Raw genomic sequence first — 24,054 nt, forward strand, 5'->3', positions numbered from 1 at the left:
CCCCTGATTGAGAGAATCAGGAACCAGGAATCCTACCAACACCAAGTGAGCTAGCTGCATATATACGACGTTGGCTGTGCAGCAGCCTGGGAATCCCTACCCCTGAGAATTCAACCCATGTTCGTCAAACATCCCCCCCCCCCCCCCCCCCCCCCACATTCCTCAAACTGTGGGGAGATGGAGACATCCACAATCACAAAGGGAATCGTATCACCACCAACCAAAGCTTTCTCCTCATCACTCTGAGGTTATTTTTGTCATTTTAACCACTCGTGCCCATGAGCCGACGAACAACCAAACCTCATAAGATACAGTTGTCTCATGTCAAAGCTCAAACTCAAAAGGCATATTGCCAGTGTATGTTCAAAAGCAGCATCTCAGACCAAGTGTAGACTGCTGATTCTTCCAGAACGAGGGTGCTTTGGCCATGTTCTAAAAATCAACGATCCAAAATCTTTATAAATTTTTTAGGCTCCAAATATCACTTTTTCATCCAAAACACATGATCCAGGTGTGGATTCCTTCTAAATCAACCATGCCCAACACATTTATGGGGTCGGAACTGCAAAAAGAACAACTGAAAGGTAGAAAAACCATTTAGCACGTATCAATTTCACACTTATCCATTTCTCACTAACTATATATATATATATATATATATATATATATATATATATATATATATATATATATATATAGAGAGAGAGAGAGAGAGAGAGAGAGAGAGAGAGGACACTAAACATGTTAATCTGTAGGATGGTGTTATGCGACCATGTGTCAGATTAGAACACTTGAAGAGCTATATAGATATAAAAATGAGTAGGTGCAAAATTGATATGTGCTAAATGATACGTGTTAAATGAGTTTTTTTGACCTTTCGGTACTTTTTTTGCAGTTCTAACCTCATAAATGTATTAGGCATGGTCGATTTACGAGGAATCCATACCTGGATCATGTGTTTTACATGAAAAAAATGATATTTGGAGCCTCAAAAATTTATAAAGATTTTGGATCGTTGATTTTTTAACCTTACAAAAACTCACCCATGTGTCGGAATAGAACACTTCAAGAGCTGATCCCTGTAAAATTAAGTACATAGATCACATATATGCGGTCTGAATTTAAAAATAAAACAAAAAACCTTGAAAAACTCATTTAGCACATATCATTTTGCACCTACCTGTTACTCTATATATATAGAGTAATGGATACGTGCTAAACAAAATATGCTAAATGAAACGTACTAAATCGATTTTTCTACTCTTTTTGATGTTTTTTCACCATTTCAACCCCATAAATGTGTTGGGCATGGTCTATTTATGAGGAATCCACACCTGGATCATGTGTTTTCGATAAAAAAAATGATATTTGTTGCCTAAAAAATTTACAAAGATTTGGACCAAACATTATAAAAACCCACCAATGTGTCAGAACTGAACACTTTAAGAGCTCATCCCTATAAAATAATTTATCACGTTTGATTTTAGCATGTACTCATTACTCTCTCTCTCTCTCTCTCTCTCTCTCTCTCTCTCTATATATATATATATATATATATATATATATATATATATATATATATATATATATAGAGAGAGAGAGAGAGAGAGAGAGAAATGCTACTCCCAAATACTAGAAATCATAGGTTATATCTTCTCAATTAAATCTTATGGATGTAGTCAACATAGTTTATTTGATAAGAATCATGCTTAGGATCATGTTTTTTTTACATAAAAGTGATATTTTTTAAGTTATTAAATTTTGATACATTGTGAGCCGTTGATTTTTAAAGATCTTAAAAAAATATGCATATATGCTATAATCACATGATCCAAAAACTTGTTTTATACTAAATAATGCTTATAAATTATATCCATAGGGTCTTATCAACTAAAGAAGTTAAAGAAAATTGACAATTTAAAGTTCTATTAGGTAGGAGTAGGTACTCCGGGGGAACCCTATCATTACCAATATATATCGGTTAGATTTGCATTACACCATCTTGCATGGTTAGATTTGTGAAAAGACCTTTGAAAATTTCGATTCATACTAGTTTACATATTTTGCTGAGTTTATATATATATATATATATATATATATATATATATATATATATATAATGGCCAAAAAGAAATTGAACTTTCTAATAAGATGGTTAAAATGACAACAATTCCCTTCTTCCATATGCATGATTCATGATTGGCCCTGCTGCTGTGCTTGGTCATTAACAATCCATGCATGCACTGCCCCGGTGCGGGATAGAGCAACCAAACATAACACTCCAGCGTGCTCGTGCGTGTTCCACCACACTATGAGTGTGGTCACATTACAGGCGTGGAGCCCACGCCTATATCACCAAAGCATACGTAATGGCTATCAAATCACACCCCACTATCACCTCCAAATTGAAGGGGGCCCTACAACCTGGATCCACATGCCCACTAAGAAGTAAGAACAGCTTGTATTGGTGCCACATCAGATGGTGCTCTCTCCTTCTCCTCGAGGTGGGCCCCCCACACAGTATGGATAAAATTTCACTCATGGTTTGGAGAGCGTCACCATATACATATAAATAGGTGCGTTGGCTTGCCTTACTAATCAAAGGAGTCACTTGTGGAATACTTCCTAGTGCTCCTTGGCCCCTGTCTCTCTTCCCCCCTCTGTGCGTGTGTGTGCCAGTGCTTCGAGCAACTCTTCGCCGGAAAAAATGGCAGGCCGAGGTTGTTGCTCGAACCTGCTGCAGGCAAGCAAGCCCTACATCGCCATGACATCGCTTCAATTCGGCTATGCTGGCATGAATATCATCACTAAGGTATCCCTAAACAGGGGAATGAGCCACTATGTGCTAGTGGTGTATCGCCACGCTTTCGCTACTGCCGTCATGGCTCCGTTCGCTATCTTCCTGGAAAGGTATTATGATTTGAATAAACAACTAGTGAGAATATTTCGATCCAACGGTCGAGAATTCATCATTTGCTCATCGATCGGCTTGTTTTGCATGTTCATGCAGGAAAGTTAGACCAAAGATGACATTCTCAACTTTCCTAATGATATTCGTGTTAGGCGCTCTTGGGTGAGATAAAAGGACTCTCTTTCTATTATTTGTTATATTTGAGCATCATGGCACGTAAGATTCTTCCATTACTTTTCATATATGTGCACCATATCATGAAAGATTGAAGTGGTATCTAATAGTATATTTACCTTGTCTTTGGCAGGCCTGTTATTGACCAAAACTTTTACTATGCTGGATTGAAGTTTACATCCCCTACCTTCTCATGTGCCATGAGCAATATTTTGCCTGCACTTACTTTTGTCATGGCCTTGTTATGCAGGTAAAATATTTAGCACATGCGTGCATGTGCACACGCACGTGTGTGTGTGTGTGGAGTGAGAAACTGATTGCTTCACGTAATTGTTATGTTTCATGTCAGAATGGAAAAAGTACACCTGAAAAAGCTCAGGAGCCAAGCAAAAGTGATAGGAACACTGGTGACAGTAGCAGGGGCTATGCTGATGACCTTGTACAAAGGGCCCATTGTTGAGCTGCCATGGTCTAAGCATGTCCATCCAATGGCCACACACACAGACGTCAACACCACAGCAGGGGCACAAGACAAAGATTGGTTCAAGGGTTCTATCTTTCTCATCATTGCCTGCGTTGCTTGGGCTGCTTTCTTCATACTACAGGTAAGAAGAGCAATTGATATATTAAACCCTTTTTTTATCTCATTCCCCACATTATCCAAAGATAAAAAACACAAATTTGAGGGAAATATTTCTTTCTAAGCCTTTTGTTTGGCTGTGGGTGGCAGGCAATAACAATGAAGAGGTACCCTGCTCAGCTTTCTCTTACAGCCTTGATATGCTTTATGGGGACCCTGCAGTCCATTGCAGTCACCCTTGTGATGGAGAAGAAACCATCAGTGTGGCAAATAGGCTGGGATCTCAACCTCTTGGCTGCAGCCTATGCTGGGATCATTGCTTCTGGGGTTGCTTACTACGTGCAAGGGCTGGTTATGGTGAAAAAGGGCCCAGTTTTTGCAACTGCCTTTAGCCCTCTCATGATGATCATTGTTGCAATCATGGGCTCTTTTATCTTAAAAGAAGTCATTTATCTTGGAGGGTAATTCCATATTCCCACATGACCTCTTTGTGTGTGTGTGTGTGTGTGTGTGTTTTCTGATGTAATATTTGTTAGGGGTATGCCTTTTTCAAATTCCAATTCCATATTCCAATTATATTTTATTTAATTGTTGCACGCCTAAATCATTTTTAACATTTGAAAACAAAAGCCTTCTTGTATAGTTTTTCTTAAAAGCTTTTTTTTTCCTCAAACCTTTCCAAACATACCCTATAGTATCTTGCAATGATCATTATTTACCATTCTCAACTAAATAATCTCATTTACATATATTTTCTAACGTTAAAATCAAACTTATGCTTTCAGATTCCAGTCTTTCTAATGAAAAATATTTTTATGGTTTCAGTGTTCTTGGAGCCATATTGATTGTTGCGGGCCTATACTCTGTCTTGTGGGGTAAATACAAAGACAGCAAGTCAGCCAAAGCTGCAGAGATATCAGCAGCAGCACTGCCAATCCCAGCAAAAGATGATGAGGAAGTTGGTCAGATTGAGGGCACAGCCATGAATGTTGTGGATCTGGAGAAGGCAAATGCAGCAAAGCTGTCTTATGAGAACTCCTTTGTCCTCTCAATGCCACAAGAACACACAAAGCCTAAGCAAGCACCAACTGCTTAGCACTTTAACTTAGAGAGAGAGAGAGAGAGAGAGAGAGAGGATGGTGTATTCCTCTAGGTACCTCCCACTAGAAGGGGCTCTTTTTTTTTTGGACTGTCTGAAAGGGTTTTTAGATTTGTGTACTCATATTCTGGTTGAGAAAAATATGAAAACAACTCTTGAATACTTTTGCTCCCCACTTGGAATTTTGGTTTTTTTTCCTCCTCTCTTGTTCTTTAATTATTCCAGTGGCACTGAGTCTAGTTGTTGGCTGTTGGTGCCAGTTGAGACCACGTTTCTGGGTTCGAATCCCCCAACCCCTTCTTGCATCCGATTCCAAGAGTTTGCTTTAACCGTAACTAACATCATCATGCTTACAAATGAGGGAGAAATTAAAGAAGAATCTAGTGAGTAGTGAGAACCATGGAAGACAAACATGACAGTAGGCAATCACTAAAGAAAAGACACAAGATTCTCATGAAGTGACCAACATATCCTTCCGCACATCAAATGGTGAAAATATTCTTCCTTGCTTATGTCACAAATCTTACTTCTTAAAGACGGAAGAGGGAATTGGTGGGCCAAAATAATTTGCTTTAGAGTCTTTTTAAAAATTACATAGAGATTTTATTAGGTTCTAATGTCATTTTTAAGTTCTAAAACCATTTTGTAATAATGCCCCCCTCACGCACGATAGAGAGTAAATCCTGTCAAAATTAGCAAAATTAAAATTGTGGATTATATTAAGAGTTACTAAAGTTAAATATAGATAATTTAGCGTTACCATAAGAGAGAGAAAATACCAATTATTAAAAAATAGCCAAATTAGAGAAATTGTAGATATTTTTAAAAGTTACCAAATTCTAAAACCCATTAAGTATGGGATTCATTAGGCGCTTTCCAAATCTTATTTGTTAAAAGTTCATATTTGTATGGGGTGGTTTTCTGAGACAGCCATTAAAGGAGAGTGTGCTCTTATTCTAGGTAACTGATCTTATGATCATTATCTTGACTTGGACTGAAGGTTAATTTTTTTATTGCCCAGTCCATAAAGACGGGCCATTGATCTAGTATGGATGATAATTCGAAAATATCGCAATTTTCCAATACAATATCCCAAAAATGATATTTACAAATTAAATACCACCTGTTTTTAAAATATTTTGTTTTCTCAATATTTACACAATACAAACAATTTTTGCAATATCTTTATATATATATATATATTATGATTTATATATACATAGATACATACACACATATATGCTGATATTTTTCTAAGATTTTTTCCTTAAAAAAAATCCCTCGACATGTTTTTCGTGAGAATAATATTTGTTACATTGTATCTTAGCTACTTATAAAGTTGACATTTGATTTTGCCCTTTCGGAATTATAGAACATTCACATGATTATCATACAGAATATCTTGTTAGAGTTTTTTCATTTTTTCGATTTAAATTTAGGGTCTTAGTTAGAATAATTGAGAACATGAGAGTAGAGTATTATGCTGCCTCTTGTAAAAAAGTAGGGGCCATTTGGAACTAAACAAAAGACAAAGAAAAAAAACTGCCACAGCTTTGCACGTGGCACCATTCAGCTGGTTAGACTTTTTCTTTGCAAGCTCTTTTTTTTTTTTTAGAATCTTTTAGTGCACGTCAAACCTTTTAGCTTGATAACAAGAGTAAAGGAATCGCTTGTTTGGTAGGAGCTGTTAGTTCACGTCACCATGTGTTGGGACGTTGCAAGTTCAAAACCCAATGGTATGTTATGTAACTGGTGGGGTCTGCCTAACTCCAGCTTGCATTTCTCAAAAAAAAAAAGAGTAAAGGAGCCTAATAAGGTCAACTAAAAGTTGTGGAGGGTCAGGTGAGATCATATTGTATATCACTAATGGTTGGTTATATTCAATCTCCAGCGCACATCTCACTTGGAAAACATTATAATGAGACCTACCCACATCTCCATCAACTGAGATGTGCGGTGGAGATTGAATATAAGTGCAGAATCAATTATATAAAATATGACCAGATCTGATATCCTCTCTTTTTCTGAAAGCCAGTTCGGCTCTTTCTTTATAGCAAAGTAGGGATGCCAATGAATCGGATTTTATCAGATATCCACCTGAATTCAATTCCATTTAGTTGTATGTGATTGTAATCAGATGTGGATATGGTTTTGTTTTTTTTTGCAATTGAATCCAACAAATATCTGAATCTGATGGATATCCATTAAATTATAAAAAAACAGATTTGGTATGAGTTTTTCACCATCCGAATTTGAATCTGTTTGGTAAACATCCCATTAGTCGAATATGGTATCGATCACATCCAATCCAAATCCGGACCGTTTACAAACCTATTTTTGAAACCAAGTGGGCCTCATGGCAATATCTAAATTTTGGCATATGTATTAAGAAAGTTACAAACACCATATGGTATGTAATCTTGTAGTTTGTGTTGAAATGTGTTAATATTCGATAAATGTACTTTGGTTTTAGCACAAAAAAATTTGTACCAAGTTCACTTCACATGTGGCTTTCATTCCGTTATGTTTCCCGTCACAATTCCAGCCTAAAACAATCGATATCTACCTCCATAGGATAACCCTTTGAAGAGATGCACATGCTTTTTCTATGTTTCAACTTTAACTTCTGGCTTTAAGCTTGGCGACTATCTGGGCAAGGGGTAAGCCCACGGAGTTAGTTTTACACTGTCAGGACAGTGATTGTAAGTATGGCAGTCAGAGCCAACGCGGCTAGGTCTTTGATCTTGGAGTGAGTTTTTCTTGTAAATATTAAAAAAAAAACTTCTGACTTTCTTTCTTTTTTTGAAAGGCAAGCTGAAGTTAAAAAGACTCCTACCAGTTATAGCTCCCCGTTATACAACTATACCATTGGGTTTTGAACCTGCAACGTCCTAACACAAGGTGACATGCACTAGCTTCAATCCAAGAGAAACTTGAGTTAGTGCACGTCACTTTGTGTTCTGACGTTACAAGTGTTCCCAATTGTACTATTGTATGACGGGTGGCGTCTGCCAAAACCCCTTCTTATCTATCCAGAAAAAGAAAAGAAAAAGTTAATAGTACAAAAGAGTAGGAGGAACAATGCTATTTCTAGCACATTGTTGTTCTTTCTTTTCACTAAAAGTTAAAGAATTAAAAAAAAAAACTATTTCACGAATAATTATTCAGCGTTTTAACTTCTAAGAATAATTTCTCAAAAAAAAAAACTTCTAAGAATAGTAATAAATATCACGGCTATTTTGAAACTATTGCGATATTTTCATAGCATGATATTATACTGAAAAGCCTAAATGTTTTGAAAATGTCACCTACAAGGCTACAATATTTTCTAAACCTGATCATTACGTGATAAATAACATTTTACTGTCTTCATGTTTTTATATTTTATTTATATACTACATAATGATAGTTTTCCAGATTTTCTCAAGATATTATTTTTCAAAATGCATGATATTTCATCGCCAATATTTTCCCGAAAAAGAGTGTGATTATGATTCTAAGATTACAAATTGGCAGCCTTTTTATGCTGTTTTTGGTACTAAATGATTGAGATAGTCTCTCTCTCTCTCTCTCTCTCGATCTCTCGATCTCTCTGTACTGGACATGCCCAAATACATGGGGCATGGGTACTTCTAGACATCCAAATGATGCCGATACATGACATAATCTTGGTGGACCATAGTTGGAGAAGAAGCAAACATTGGTCCGAATCAGACAGTATTCAAAAAGGCGTTTGTGCAAATCCATTGTCCATGTTTGAATAGTGCATGACATGCAGCACGGGAACGCTTTTGCATTTTCTTATTTATTTAATGGAGCATCACTTTTCCGTAATGCTTTGGCTTATTTCCATTCATCATATATTATGAGAGAGAGAGAGAGAGAGAGAGAGAGAGAGAAATGGGGTATCTTGTTGGTTTGGCGTGCTAACTGGTCATACGCATGATTCCACCAAGGAATTGGGCTGTCCATTTTCTCAATGTTTTGTTTAATGTGTTGCTAATCCAACACACCACGCCACCAAAGGGATGTTGAGAAGTCTTCATCTTACTAGTACTTACGAAGAAATGCATTAAAGTACCAACACTAGAAAAATGGGTCAGTGCTAAACCCATTTGGTGCTAAACCACATGCTAAATGGGTTGTTCGGGGTTCTCCTATGCTTTTTATGCGGTTTTGGCCCCATAAATATGTTGGGCATGGTCAATTTACTAAGAATCCACACTCGGATCAAAAAAATGATGATTGGAGCCTCCAAAATTTGCAAAGATTTTGGACGGTTGATTTTTTGAACTTTATAAAAACCCACCCATGTGTTGGAATCAAATACTTCAAGAGATGATCCTTATGAAATCAACTTCATAGATCACATCTGTACAGTTAGAATTTAAAAATAAAATGAAAAAAAACCCGAAAACACCCATTTAGCACGCGGTTTAGCACCAAATGGGTTTAGCATGTACCCATTACTCCCTAACACTATTAAGTTGCTTAATGGTACAAGTGGGACCCACAGAGGGATGGGGTTTGTGGTTGTAAACTCTGCTAATCTCACCCAGCCTTTGACACGATACGCTCTCAACATTAACCCATAAAGATTCATGCACTCGTATCAGGTCGTGTAGTGAAACCCATAGAATAACCCCTCACCATCAAAGTGTGTCACCCAAACACGGAATATTGAATCCAAAAGCTTAAAGGTGGAGAGCTAATTGATTTGCATGTTCCTTACACAAAATTATAATATGTTGAAGCACAGAAAGTGCTAAAAAGGAAATGATATTTCTTTCTGGAAGCATGATAAAGGGCAACGCTCATTGCTTTTGGAGTCGGCAATTCCACATTTTTTAAGTTTAATCACATACGCACAAACATGAGAGAGAGAGAGAGTTGTGGACCTTGTGGTTAAGGGAGGGGAGTACTTAGGATATGAAAAAGTTGGTTAAAGATGTATTCCTTATTAGAATACAAGGCATGAAAAGTTGATTTAGGTGCCCCCTAGCACTAGTACATCGACTTAAAGACGTGGGGAATCGAGGTTGCTTAATCATGATAAATTCTATGCTCTCCTTATAGATTTCATTCTGATAAATCATCTTTATAACATTTGATTAAACTATTATAGCATCTCATAAATTCATCACCCCCACCGTAGCTATCTTCTGTTGTTTATGCTTCAGCCAATAATATGTGCTTCATTAGTGGATATTGCAGCCACTTGTGTACAAAGTACGGATGCACACCAGCCGAGCCAGGGCTGGGCTGGGCTGGGCTGTTCTAACTCGGATCGGTGCAAAATATATCTGTCCAAGCTTGGAGCCTAGAACCAAGCTTCAAGGCAGTCCCAAAAAAAACATTTTTTTTTAAATATTGTTAAAGTGAGTATTGAACCCAAGCCAAAGTATACATTTTAGTCATTGACAGAGAAAATAATGTACACATATTAAAGATAAATAAAATTGCAAATATATTATTTATATACTTGTATCCGAGCCTTATCAAGCTCATAAAACACGAACAAGCTTCAAGCTGAGCTTAACCAAGCCAAGCTCGAGCCAGCTCGGTTCAATGTGCATCCCTAGAAAAGAGTATTCCCCATCTACATCCCCTTTATTGGCATCATAATCTTTTGAGGAACTCTTAATAGCAGTGCCAATTTTAATGGTGGTGCTATTGGTCTGTTTCTAGAATGCTGCCATTTTTTGTTCTGTATATGAGCGTGTGCATGTGTCATTTTAATCGACCACCTCCTAAACCAAAGTGCAATCATGCCTGTAAAGGTGCTTTGATTCACATGTGTAAAAAGAACTTCAAAAGGCTTCACATTTACCAAAGAAATGCAAGTAATCTCGTAAGATCATCAATATCTCTATCTAAGTGTAATAATAACCCATCGGCAGTCAGGGTTCTATTTTCATGGGCGTCGCTCCTTTGCGCAAGCCAATGCATAGCATAGGCCCCAGGGACAGGGGTCCTAGCCTTGGAGTTTTACGTTGTCGGCCCGACAACTGTAGGTATGGCAGGCTGAGCCAGCGTGATCAGGTCTTCATACCCAGAGCAGTTTCTTTGAGTTATAAATAAAAAAAAAAGTGTAATAACAACCCATCAATTGCTTAATCAATTCTTATGATGCATTTTAGGGAACTAAGTGGCTCAAAGGATGCAATCTTCACTAACCCCACATAAAAAGTCCTTTAGTTGCTAAAGATCACTCAATGCATTAGTAGGTTACATTGTCCCCGTTCCCTTGCAACTTACATTGTAAGAGTCTGTTTTGTTTTTATTGAGTCTGATGTAAGCTGCCCAGTTCAGGTGAATCAATACCCCAAAGGGGCAACCCATATACTTGAACTGTAATAGCCTGTGGGGAAAATTGTGAATGAATTAAATGTGTTGAGCTTTCTTTTGTTCACCCTCATTGTGATTGCTTCTTGTGATTGCAATTCTTCTCCATCTATTCTCTCTTGCTTTCTTGCACTCTGATTATAAGCTTTCACGATTGGCAAGCGAGCTTGCAAGTAGGTTTGCGGCGGTAAAGAAGGACTGTCGCACCGCGCTGGCTTATTGAAAAAGGGCGGTGGAATAAGTCGTAGCTATTGCTGACCTGTCCATCGGAAGCGAGATCCGACGGTGGATTATGGGGAAGAGAAAGCACAATCCGAGTGAATCCTGACTGTCAGTGTGGGAGTGCAGAAGCACACCCAATATTCAATCTCAACCGTTGGTTTGAATCTCACAGTATCCAGATCGGGGGAAGACCCATAACGAGCATGGGCCGCCTATAAATACGAGTCAAGTATTTCTTCCCCACTTCTTCGTCCGTCTCTGCGCAAGGAGATTCATTTTGGGAGAGAGAAGACTCGTCTTCGAGGTACGACTTCCTCTCTCTCTCTCTCTCTCTCTCTATCTCTCTCTCTCTCTCTCTCTCTCTCTCGTAAATAGGCTCGTAACAAGTGGTATCAGAGCCCGTTCTCGTACTGAGAAAGGGACTCCGAAGTCTGTGTCAATAGACACGCCGATAGGCTGCGATTTGTGAGAAGGACATCGTGGCGCCTTATCAAAACTTACACAACATCAAAGACAAGGCAGTTGTTGAAGCTAAGAAGATGGATTCACCTCGGGGCCAAGAGAAGTTGATTGCAACTGTCAATAGGTTAGTAGAGGATGTGACTTCACACGAAGAAGTGATTTCAAGCGCAGTTGAATCATTCGATAGACTAAATGATGTGGTGGTGAGCCTGCAAGAGTAGGTGATCTTGTTAGTGAAACAGATCACTTTGTTGACGACAATAGTGACCGACTTGCAGACTCAAGTAGGGGAGCTTCAGTTGAAGAATCGTACATTGCAGTGGATGGTGACCCTGAATGACGAAAATGGTGAGAGGCCATCAAGGATTGATGTGCCAAGACCCACAAAATTCAATGGTTCTCGTGACAGCAAGGCCATTGAGAACTTCTTGTTCCAAGTAGAAGACTACTTGGATATCCAGAATGTGATCGTTGAAGATCTGAGGATTAAGGCTGCAACAACTCTACTCGATAGAGATGCTATCGCTTGGTGGAGGCGGAAGCGCAGTGACATGGAGAGGGGTCAATGTGTGATAGACACCTTTGACGACTTCAAAATGAAGCTATGAAACTACTTCATGCCGAGGAATGCGTAGAGGCAAGCGTACCGAATGGTTCGTGAGCTTAAACACACTGGTTCATTGCAAGACTATGTTAGAACATTTTAGAAGCTTATGCTGGAGGTGCCTAACATGCCAGAAGACGACAAGCTCAACTGGTTCATTGTGAAACTTCAGTCATGGGCACAGTCTAAAGTGGAAAGGAGCAACCCTCGTATTTTGAAAGATAAATATGTGGCGGTCGAGCACTTAGTTGACACTCAGCGCAAGCCTTTCACCCCATCAACCAAAGTCTGAAAGAAGCCTGACCACGGAGGCAAGAAGGATAAGTGGTGCGATGACAAAGGTGAGGCATCGACACGTCATCAATCTGACAAGAAACAAAACTACCCAAAGTATAACAACAACAACAATGGTGTGGTTATGATATGTTAGTTCTGTGGAGATAGACATATTGCCAAGTAGTGCCCAAAGCACCTCATGAAGGATGACGAGCAAGCCAACGCTGCACAGGTAGAATGCAGTGACACTGAGACTATACAACCATGGATGGGAGTCATGCGGTCGATCAACGCAGTTAGAAGTTGCGCAGTTGAGAACATGCAGGTTTGCAAAGAACTGATGTATCTCGAAGTCATTACGAATGAAAAGTCTACTTCAGCTATAGTAGACTCTAGGGTCACACACAACTTTGTCTCGCGGGAAGAGGCAGAGCAGTTGAGCTTGAAGCCCGGACCAAAGCAGAGGATCGTCAAAATGGTAAAGTCTGAGGCCAAGCTCATCCTTGGTGAAACAAGAGATGTGGCTATCCAAGTGGGGAATTGGGTCGGTAAAGTCAACCTCTCTGTGGTGCCCCTAGACGATTTCAATATGATTTTGGGTATGGAGTTTCTGCGAAGCCAGAATGTTATGATGTTGTCAAAGTTTAACACATTGAAGATTATGGGGCCAAACATGTCCCACACAGTGCAGTGCCTTATGCAGAAAGATAAGTCTTCAGTGCTATCAGCGATGCAGTTGAAGAAGGGTGTCAAGCATGGGGAGCAGACATTCTTAGTTGTTGTGTGCACAAAAGAACGAAAGGTAGAAGCAGCAGTGTTGCCGACCCTAGCCCCACTATTGAAGGAGTTTCAGGGGGTGATGCCTCCAGAATTGCTAAAGCATCTTTCACCAAGGCGTGAGGTCGACCACAAGATTGAGTTGACCCCGAGAGTGAAGCCTCCCACAATGGTTTCATATCGCATGGGGTCAGCTGAGCTGAAGGAGTTGTGCAGGCAGCTAGACGAGATGTTGAACGCAGGCATTATTCGTTCATTGAAAGCCTCATTTGGCACCCTAGTCCTTTTTCATATGAAACATGACGACTCTAAATGGTTATGTGTAGATTATGGTGCTTTGAACAAGGTCACGGTGAAGAACAAATACCCATTGCCACTAATAGCAGACTTGTTCGATCAGCTAGGCAATGTCTGTATCTTTTCTAAGCTAGATCTGCGATCGGGTTACTGGTAGGTGAGGATTGCTGAAGGTGACGAGTCGAAGACAACTTGTGTCACCTACTATGGTGCTTACGAATTCTTAGTAATGCCATTCAGGTTGACAAATGTTTCAACCACGTTTACGACTTTAATGAACTAGATCTTCTATCCTTACTCAGACAAGTTCATGGTAGTCTACCTGGATGATATCGTGATCTACAACAGCAACATGAAGAAATATGTCGGGCACTTGCGAACAGTGTTTCAGGTGTTGAAGGAGAATGACCTCTATGTCAAACGAGAGAATTGTCTCTTCGGGCAGGAGGAGATAAGTTTTTTTGGCCACGTTGTGGGGCGTGGTGTGCTGCGTATGGATGGGCAAAAGATAAGGGCCATCCAGGAATGGGTTTCGCCAAGCAAAGTGTCAGAGTTGCGGTCATTCCTTGGTTTGGCAAACTACTATCGGCGTTTCATTAAAAGCTATTTCCTCATTATTGCGCCCCTCATTGATTTGTTAAAGAAGAATCGGTTATGACTCTAGACAAGAGCATGTCAAGATGCCTTTGACAGCTTGAAGAAAGCCTTAGTGAGGAAGCCAGTGCTACGACTGCCTGATCATTCGAGACCCTTTGAAGTCCACATGAATGCCTCAGACTTTGTCATTGGCGGAGTTATTATGCAAGACGGTCATCTGATCGCATATGAGAGTCGTAAGCTAAAGGATGCGGAGAGGTGTTACACGGTGCATGAACGTGAGATGACTGCCACCGTGTATTGCCTCATGACCTGACAGCATTATCTTTTGGGTGTTGAGTTCGTCATTAAGACGGGCAATGTTGCTACGAGCTATTTTCAGACACAGAAGAAGTTGGTGCACAAGCAAGCTCGGTGGCAAATATTTTTGGCTGAGTTTGACTTTGCCTTGGAATACAAGGTTGGAAAGACCAATGTTGTGGCGAATGCCCTGAGCCGTAGGGCTGAACTGGCAGTTGCGCGCTTGGAGTCTTCTAAAGTGTATTTGGAGGGTGCATTGTTTAATCGCATCTACAAAGGGATGCAGCAGGATTCGATAGCACAACACCTTGTTTCTCTGGCGCAGGCAGAAAAGACTCAGCGATTTTGGCTACAGGACGGCCTCCTCGTGATAAAAGGGAGATGTGTCTTCGTGCCGCGGTAGGAAAGCCTTCACCGAGAACTGCTTAAGGAGTGCCATGATACACTATGGGTCAGCCATCCTGGTCAGGAGCAGACCTTAGCATTCCTTGAGCATGGCTACTACTGGCCGCAGATGAGGGACGACGTGGAAGGGTATGTGCAAACATGCCTCATCTGCCAGCAAGATAAGGGGACAAACCAGAAGGCTGGCGGTCTCCTTGAGCTTGTACTAATTCCAGAACGTTCTTGGGATAGCATCTCCATGGACTTCATTGTTAGTTTGCCAAAGGTAGAAGGCCTCAGTTTCATCCTGGTTGTGGTGGATCATTTCTCAAAGCATGTCACCTTCATCCTAGCTTCAGATGAGTGCCCTGCAGAGTTGTTTGTAAAGCATGTGGTGAAGCATTGGGGCATACCAAAGAGTATTGTGAGCGATCGCGATGCTCGCTTCACAGGCAAATTCTGACGTGAAGTATTTCGACTACTTGGCTCTGATTTGTTGTTTTCAACAAGCTTTCATTCGCAGACAGAGCACATCAACGGGATACTTGAGCAGTACCTTAGGCACTTTGTTAGTATCAATTAGAAAAATTAGGTAAAGCTCCTTAACGTGGCATAATTTTGTTACAATGTGCAAAAGAGCGAGTCTTTATGTCACAACTCATTTGAGATAGCCACGAGGCAGCAACCATTGACCCTGCGCACTCTTGTCGTATAAGAAAAATGAAGGTCATCCTTTGACTATCAGTTTGTTCGCGACTGGCACAAGCAGAATGAGTTGGTGAATGCATTCTTACACAAGGCGGCAAAGAGAATGAAGAAGTGGGCGGACAAGCATCGTTTGCCCGCTGGGTTCCAAGTTGGGAACCAAGTGTTGGTGAAATTATATCCAAGGCGCACGGGCAGCACCGCGGACTGCTCAGAAAGTATAAAGGACATTCACCATTACAAAGAAGGTGGGCAAGCTGGCATACAAGTTGTAGTTGCCCCCAGACTTCAAGGTGCACCCGGTGTTCCACATGTACAACCTCAAGCAGTTTCATCCAGACAATAGAGATCCAGAACGCAGCGTGTCACAATGTGCTCCCATCATGTAGAGGGCCCCGGCAACACAACGGGCCGAGAGGCACCTCAGTAAGATCCTTCGTCACAAGGATAACTACTTGAGCGAAGCGAATAAGTACCTAGTGCAGTGGAAGGAAACAACAGAACCAACATGGGAGCCTGCATTCTAAATGAACAACCGCTACCCGACTGAAGTCAGGGCTTATCATGAAACATATGGCGCCGAGGATGGCGCATGATTTGAAAGGGAAAGCATGTTCCCTTGTGACTTACATTGTAAAGTTGCGCTTAGAGACTGTTTTGCTTTTATTGAGTCTGATATAAGCTGCCCGGTTCAGGTGAATCAATAACCCGAAGGAGCAGCCCGTATACTTGAACTATAATAGCCTGCGGGCAAAATTGTGAATGAATTAAATGTGTTGAGCTTTCTTTTGTTCACCCTCGTTGTGATTGCTTCTTGTGATTGTAATTCTTCTCCCTCTATTCTCCCTTACACTCTGATTACAAGTTTTCATGACTGGCAAGCGAGCTGACAAGTAGGCTTGCGGTGGTAAGGAAGAGCCGTTGCATCGCGCTGGCCTATTGAAGGAAATAGGCCGGTGACAATCCCAACTATTCAAAAAAATAGGCTAAATTATGCAAGTTTGTTAAGTAACAGTAGGACCACACAACATCAACACCTTTTAAGACCCATTAATTGCACTTGTAGGTCCAGATTTTTCAATCTCTCCTCTCACCCATATCTAGTAAGAATTGCAAAAATGGGTGACGGCAGACGTGGCGCATCGATACCGTGTCTAAATAACTGCCTCAGCAATATAATCCCAACTTGTGGTTTCAATCTTTGTACTTTTCCCTCCCATGATCACTAATGTTTGAGGGCCCTATGTCGCTTTCTCATGAGTACCTGCTAGACGTTGCTTCATTTGCTAGTGATAAACAGGACCCTCCCTTGCCTTTTCATAAGCAACTTGTATACTCTCTCTCTCTCTCTCTCTCTCTCTCTCTCTCTCTCTCTCTCTCTCTCATGCCCATATATATGAGAGAATGCGGAAGGATCCAATTTAGGAAGAGGCATATAAAAATGTGTAGAGTACAGGGCACAATCTATCATACATGAAAGTGCCAATCATCATGAAGCATCAGGCAGGCAGCATACCACCACTCCGCGTGGCCAGCGGGGTGGTTGTGAGGGTGCTGAGATGAAGGCACCCCATCAAACCCCACTGCTGCACGGGTGTATCCATAGCTTTTAGCTTTTAGAAATAGGCAATGTAAGGCAGCATAGTCCTTCCTCGTCATAAAAAAACATCAGGCAGCACGATAAATGATCTTGCCAAAAATAGTTCCAGTGCCTTCACTCACGTTAATTTTTGTGCAAAACCCAATTAATATATAAGCTAATTTCATAAATTTCGGCAAGGGAAAACCTCGGAATATGTCAAAATATATGTTTTTTCTTAAAAACTTGGGAAAATACCAGCATTCATAAAAATATGAACAAATACCGAAACATATAATGTGATGAAATATTTAAAAAGCTTTTTCTATCATCATATTCACATAATGATTAAAAAAAACTGGATAGTTTCAACATATTGCATTTTTCAGCAAAAATACCATTTTCAAAATATAGCCAATATCTGCAACATCGATGTAGGCAATGGATGGTCTTAGATGCGGTGCAGAGGCAATGTATGGAGCAAGAGTCTCTTTTACCTGCACCAAGTGGCGAGCAGGGTGGCTTTTCAGTCATTCTGCAAGCGGGGAGCAAAAGCAAGCATAGTGGACAGCACCCTCGATCTCCACTCACACATTTTTTCTTGATCGTGCCACATTGTGGTCGACAGTCACACGCATTATTGTGACACAATATGGCCGTGGAAGAAACGTAACCATGTTTTTCTATGGGTTATGAAATACAGGTGCAGTTAAATTTGCACGGAAAAAGACTTTAGAGAACCCTGCCATAAACGGCATCCTGCATGACATCATGAAGTCCATAGTCATCAATTGATCGGCCAAAATAAGGGCTTTGGTGCTGGTGAGTGCTGGTGAGTGCTGGTGAGTGCTTGTGGTTGGTGGGTGCACGTCAGTGCATGCATGCATATTCATACATGTTATACGTATTCTTTAGGAGGCGTTTGATTGCGCAAACAAAACTGTGTAGAACAGGTTTATCTGGACACTGCTAGCTGGGTGCAGAGGTGTCCTGGACAAGTCAAGTTCTTGTCTTAGGTGTTCTACTCCTTTTTGTTTGGTATTTGTCTCAAGTGTCTCAAACACCACTGCTCCAAAATGAAGGGTGGAACACCACAGGACACCTAAAAGGTGTCCCGCTGGACCCGTGAACGCTACTGTCCACGCAATAAAACACCTTCTTAGGTATGTTTTGTCAGCATGCATATGAGTTCGTGCATCTAAATGCATGAATGATAGACAGAAAGACTGTCATATCAACATCTAGTGCCGGTGATTCATGGATTTTGAATACTTACAAGGATCAGTCAAAAGAAGGTGGCTGTCTTTAAATCTTGCTTTTACAGGGAGAAAAGTAGGAAAATTTTGAAAAGTAGACAAAACAAGGAGACATAGCAGATGATGGTGTTTCGAGCTAAAGAAAGTTGTCTTTTAGAAGATAAACGTTGTTCACATGGCACTCCCGGCCGTCAACCTTGGCTAAATCCTCGCCATCCTTACCAGCTGACATCCCCACTCAAGCTGGAACTGTCGAAAGTCTTTCGATTCACCGGCATTGCAGACGGTGCATCTCCATTCACATTCTGGCCCAGTCTCTTCCTCGGTGAGACATGTAGTTCTCATTGGACATGATCTTGATCTAAAGAGCATCTCTTGCTCAGTAACATCAGCCGATACAATCAACAGCACAGTACGTTTCATCTAAAAAAAAGAAACTTAATATCAAACAGCAACCTCAGTGAGTCTGAAAACACTCACCTCGAGAATTTAGAAAGAAGCACATACATGCCATACAAAGGATAGATTTCTGTTTTCCACCCTGTTAGTAACACAAGACAAGACAATCAACATGATCAGAAGAAGAAAGATTATGCAAAACTTTACTAATTATACTCTTCTGGTGATGTTTACGTGCATTGCAATCAGCGGGTATCCCTAGACGAATGAGGGTAAAATACAAAAAATACTGATGCAGAGGAACACTTGGTATGTAATTCTCAAAAGGCTATGAAGTCAAATTAAAAGTTAAAGAGTGACACTGTGAGCATGTATTCAAACTTGATGGATTAAAAGAAAAAAAGGCGCAATCTTTACACTCAGAAAGTAATGGTAAGTTGAGCCACACTTACCGAACCCCCTTTCCAACAAAGTGAAAATAATCTCTGGTGCACGAGGTGCACCCACAGATAACAGAGTTGGAAGATGGAATCAATGTAGATGGTTCTGGCATCGTTACCACGTTTAATTTTGTAACAAAATGATCTCCAAATACAAACATCAACATCTCTCGAACTGCCAGGTCAGACAGCTTGGACAAGCTAGCTGGCCTCATTTGAATCAGTATGCTTGTTTAATACAGAGTAGGATGGGATGCAACCCAAGTAGCTAAGCCTGCAAACAGCTCATGTTTTGTCAACCAAATATCCATGTAAATCTCCTACTACAAATCAAGTTCCATAGCAGAGTGATTTAACCATGCCAGAACCAGATGCCAGATTTTATACCGACATACAACAATATAGGACTAATGCAACTTGGAAGCATGATCATATTCAACTAAGAGCTGGAACTCAAACTGGCATACTTCCAATTGTATTAACTATATATCAGGAAACAAAAAATATCAATACTTGAACAGTGAACAAAGTGAGAACAACCATGTCGCTTCATAATGGGCCACTTGCTCAAGTGGCAAAAGAAAAGAGACATCATGTACAAGACAGTACGAATTCACAAAAAAGGATCAGCCTTTGGACTTTGTGCATGCATGTCACACACACACACAAAAGCGGGGGGGTGGGGGGGGGGGGGGGGGGGGGGGGGGGGGTGGGAGGGGGTGGGGGGAGGGGGTTTGCAGGAGGGGGTTTCCAACAATTGGTGCCTCTAATGCAACAATGATAAGCTATCCACGGTAACAGGTAGGGACTTAATTGACTTAAATTGAAAACATAAATATGAATAATTTTATTTAATACTTTAAAATGCCAAATTGCACTTCATCATAACAGTTTGACGAGCCTTGGGAATTTTAAATTGTATGTTTATGTACCTATGTATAATCTCAGTTTAGCTAAGGACCCAAGTCTGTGAACTTTGTGAAGTCAAAATCAAAGCAATTTTATAATTTTAAATGTTACATTTTTAAAACTATTGGCCTATGCACATGTCCAACATTATGAAACTTGGATCCTACTAACTTATAAAATTGGCACATGTTGCTTGGGTCAACTCACTTGGAACTGGCTGCTGTTAACTGAACAAATGCACAATCTCACAATGGGAAACAAGAAGATAATAGCATGCATGGCATGTATATGTAGAATAAATGTAGGAGGAAAACATAGATAGGATGCCAGAAAGAAGGCAAACTCGATAAATACAGCAACACAATGACAAGGATCACTCTCCATAAGGAGAGATGCGAAAGAAAAAACAGGTCCCAAGAAGTGTGTTGCTATAGAAAATAACATATATTAGACAACCTACCAATGATATCAATGTATATGGTTAAAGTACCCCAAACGGGCCAAACCTCATTCAGGCACTCTCCCAATCCCAGCTTGGATCAAGGTCTTCATATTATGTATCAACATAAAAGGGAAAGTGAAGCCACAAACAGGCTTCAGATGAACACAAAAATCTAACAGCCAAACATCGTTCAAAGTTGTCCCTCAGAAACAAGTAGGTTTTCCAATAAAATAAACAGCTAAAAGTCAAATGGTCTGAGTGCACACACACACACACACACACACACACACACACAAACACAACATGCACATATTGAGATACAAGGAGGCTGAAGGAAAAGAAAAAAGAGGATGCATGAGCACTGGACTAGGCAGTCAGAGACCCACCAAACCAAGATACAAGCATGAAGAAAAAGAAAGGAGGTGTGAAAACAAGCTGAGTTGAAATGGCTTTCTGGTTCCTCAAGCTCAGTTCAAGCTTGCCTGGAGGTTCGCCAAGTAATATCATGCTACCCTAGCCTGCCCCACAATGGATTTGACTTGCTTGGATCAGCACACAAGACGAAAAGAGCCAAGCTTGAATGCAGATCTACCTAATTGGAGCCGGACTTGAACGAAATTTGAGTGATGGGTAGAATGGCTAGGGGTTTCAGATTGGATACTTCTATCAATTTTTGAACCATCATATTCGATTGTACAAAATAATTTCTCAAAGATCTTGGTTCTGCAAAGAAAACTGAGAGTAGTTGATGTCACTGCACATATGGAACCGTTGTATTGGGAGCAGGGAACATTTCATAAATTCTTACTGTATGCCATGAAGAGAACAGGATAAGGGTTTCCCTTTTCCCATTTAAAAAGCAAGAATGGGAACTGGTTATGTAAGACAAAACTGGCACGCACGTGCGCGCACACACAGACACAGATTAAATGAAAGCACAGTGAGTAAATCTTTGATTAACTTAAGGCTATAAAGCCTATGGGTCAAATAAACCAGCTGGGATGAAAATGAAACTGGGGAAAACAGATTTCTTGAATAAGTCCAAAGCTGTAGATGGAAAGTAAGGAAATACGGTAAGACTATCAAAGGCATGATCTTTGACCTATTGACTCTAATTCAGTATGTTTAAGATGCTGATGAAATGCATTGCCAGACACAAAGGCCTCTCTTTATAGTGAGAAAATCTCATAATCTAGTGCAACCACCATTTTCACCTTATTTATTGAATCCATTTCATCCAAACTCTAAAGCTATATGTCGCATTTAAACACTTGTGATATTTAACATTTGATCAAAAGTAGCCCAACTGTACACCCGTTTACATGAAGTATAAATAACTAGTGTGATTGTTTTACAGTTATAAACTTATAATCAATATACTCACTTATTCTATGGAAGAAATTAATTTATTAATCATCGGTACTTGTTACAATGCTGGTAAACAAGTTTGTGTAAACTTACAATATTCTTCCTACATACTCTAGATTTTGAAATCTTAATTCATATATAAAAAAAATATGATATTCAAGAATAAATTGCTTTATTCTTAATATTACAATAAAATGTATAATATGTCTAAAAAATAAATAATAATTTTAATTAAAAAGAGCTAAAACTATTAGAAAATAAAATCATTTTAGTTTACATTCTTTCTTTTCTCTCTCGTTTGGGCATCCAATAATTTCAGGGTCTATTTTTTAATATAAAACTCTATTAACTTCATGAATGCTAGTGGTCTAATCAGTATGACAACAAAGTACTATAGGATTGACAATGCACCCACCAAGAGCAAAATGAAACATAACATCAAATGGCTTTTTTGTCATTTGAAAGTCAAAAGCTATCGTACTATAATTGCATATATTGTTTAGTTTTAAGTTTTAATATTATAATTTTGTTAACTTTGTATCACGAGAATAGCATGGATGATATGTTTTGGTTAGTTAAAGAAACATAATATATACTTGTTTCCCATTTAATAACTTTTGATTATAGATCATTTTTTGTTTCAATTTTGGTTCAATTCATATTTTGTTTCACACTCAATCCCCTTTTCAAGTCAACTTGATGGGATGGCCAGATCACAACTTTGTATCTTGTTTAATATATGTAAATATATGCATGTAATATATTTGTTACATATTATATTACTCATATATTGTATATAATTTATATTATGATAGATATGCATGCAAAGTGGTATTTTTTATAATATTTTCATTATATTATTAATATAATTAATAATATACATATATAGCATATACATAGTCACCTATATCATTCAAGGTAATTTCTCGATGAGGATTTTTCTCGAAAAAAATCTCAGAAGCTATGAATGATAAAAAAAAGATAAGAAATAATAGATTTTATAGTATTTTTCTTGCAAAAAATAAAGAAAAAATTAGAAATGTTTTTAAAATATAAAAGAAACAAAAAAAGATACTTAAACTATATTAAAAAAATATGTTTTTTGAAAATCTTGGGAATATCTTGGAAAAATCATGAGAAAATATTGTGATATTTGAGGTTCTGACAGTATTTTGAAAAAATCAGAAAAATATTGGTCGACCTTGAAAACCCAATAATATCATGATATTTTCAAAATATCGATAACTATATATATATATATAGAGAGAGAGAGAGAGACCAAGGGACTACATATATACATATAATGCAATACATAATATGTGTATATATATCATTATATTATATACATATTTATTTATTTATTATATATGAGAAAATATATATTTATTATATGTACATATGGAAAAATATTTGCTACTAATGAAGGTGAGGAAATAATGAGCTAGAAATCATAGGTGCAAGTTATATCGACTCAATGTAACCACATAAATGTGTTCAGCATGGTTTGCTTGCTAAGGATCAAGCCTTAGAACATGATTTTTTAATGTAAAAATGTGATCTTTTGAGTTATGAAATTTTGACACATTATGGGCCATTGATTTTTGGTCCCCTTTAAAAACCTAATTACTTGTCATAATCACATGATTCAAAACAAGTTTCCTACTAAACAAACCATGTAAATCACATCCGCAACATTTGATCTACAAAAAATTAAAAAAAATTTAAGAAAAGAGTGATTTCCACCCATTAGTTCCTTACCTTCGTCGCCAGTCGCTGGAGTGTAGAGACGAGAGGGGAGAGAGAGAGAGAGAGGGAGCAGCCAGATGGGGTGTTGCCGGAGGTGTGGGGTGTTGCCGGAGGTGTGGGGTGTCGCCGGTGGCATGGTTCATCATTGCCGAAGGTGCCAAGTCAACCTGGTGAATTTTTTA

At 39.2% G+C, this 24,054-nt stretch overlaps 1 protein-coding gene across 1 annotated transcript; it reads left to right on the forward strand.

Annotated features, from left to right (window-relative positions):
* Window positions 1-2,619: 2,619 nt before the first annotated feature.
* Window positions 2,620-4,892, forward strand: LOC149836512 (WAT1-related protein At5g07050-like). The gene is made up of 6 exons (XM_090007028.1): window positions 2,620-2,910; window positions 3,011-3,073; window positions 3,219-3,335; window positions 3,435-3,690; window positions 3,816-4,126; window positions 4,491-4,892. Exons 1-6 carry the CDS (start codon window positions 2,708-2,710, stop codon window positions 4,759-4,761), a joined length of 1,221 nt encoding a protein of 406 aa, XP_089863154.1. The 5' UTR covers window positions 2,620-2,707; the 3' UTR covers window positions 4,762-4,892.
* Window positions 4,893-24,054: the final 19,162 nt, after the last annotated feature.

Source organism: Nuphar pumila, chromosome 5 (genome assembly GCF_984573655.1).
Source record: "Nuphar pumila chromosome 5, dmNupPumi1.hap1.1, whole genome shotgun sequence".
In the NCBI taxonomy this organism is placed as follows: domain Eukaryota; kingdom Viridiplantae; phylum Streptophyta; class Magnoliopsida; order Nymphaeales; family Nymphaeaceae; genus Nuphar; species Nuphar pumila.

Bases quoted from the DNA above. Each gene is read 5' to 3' on its own strand.
- LOC149836512 (XM_090007028.1), top strand. From the start codon at position 2,708: ATGGCAGGCCGAGGTTGTTGCTCGAACCTGCTGCAGGCAAGCAAGCCC. The intron at 3,074-3,218 runs GTGAGATAAAAG...TGTCTTTGGCAG, and splicing joins TTCGTGTTAGGCGCTCTTGG to GCCTGTTATTGACCAAAACT. The intron at 3,336-3,434 runs GTAAAATATTTA...GTTTCATGTCAG, and splicing joins GTCATGGCCTTGTTATGCAG to AATGGAAAAAGTACACCTGA.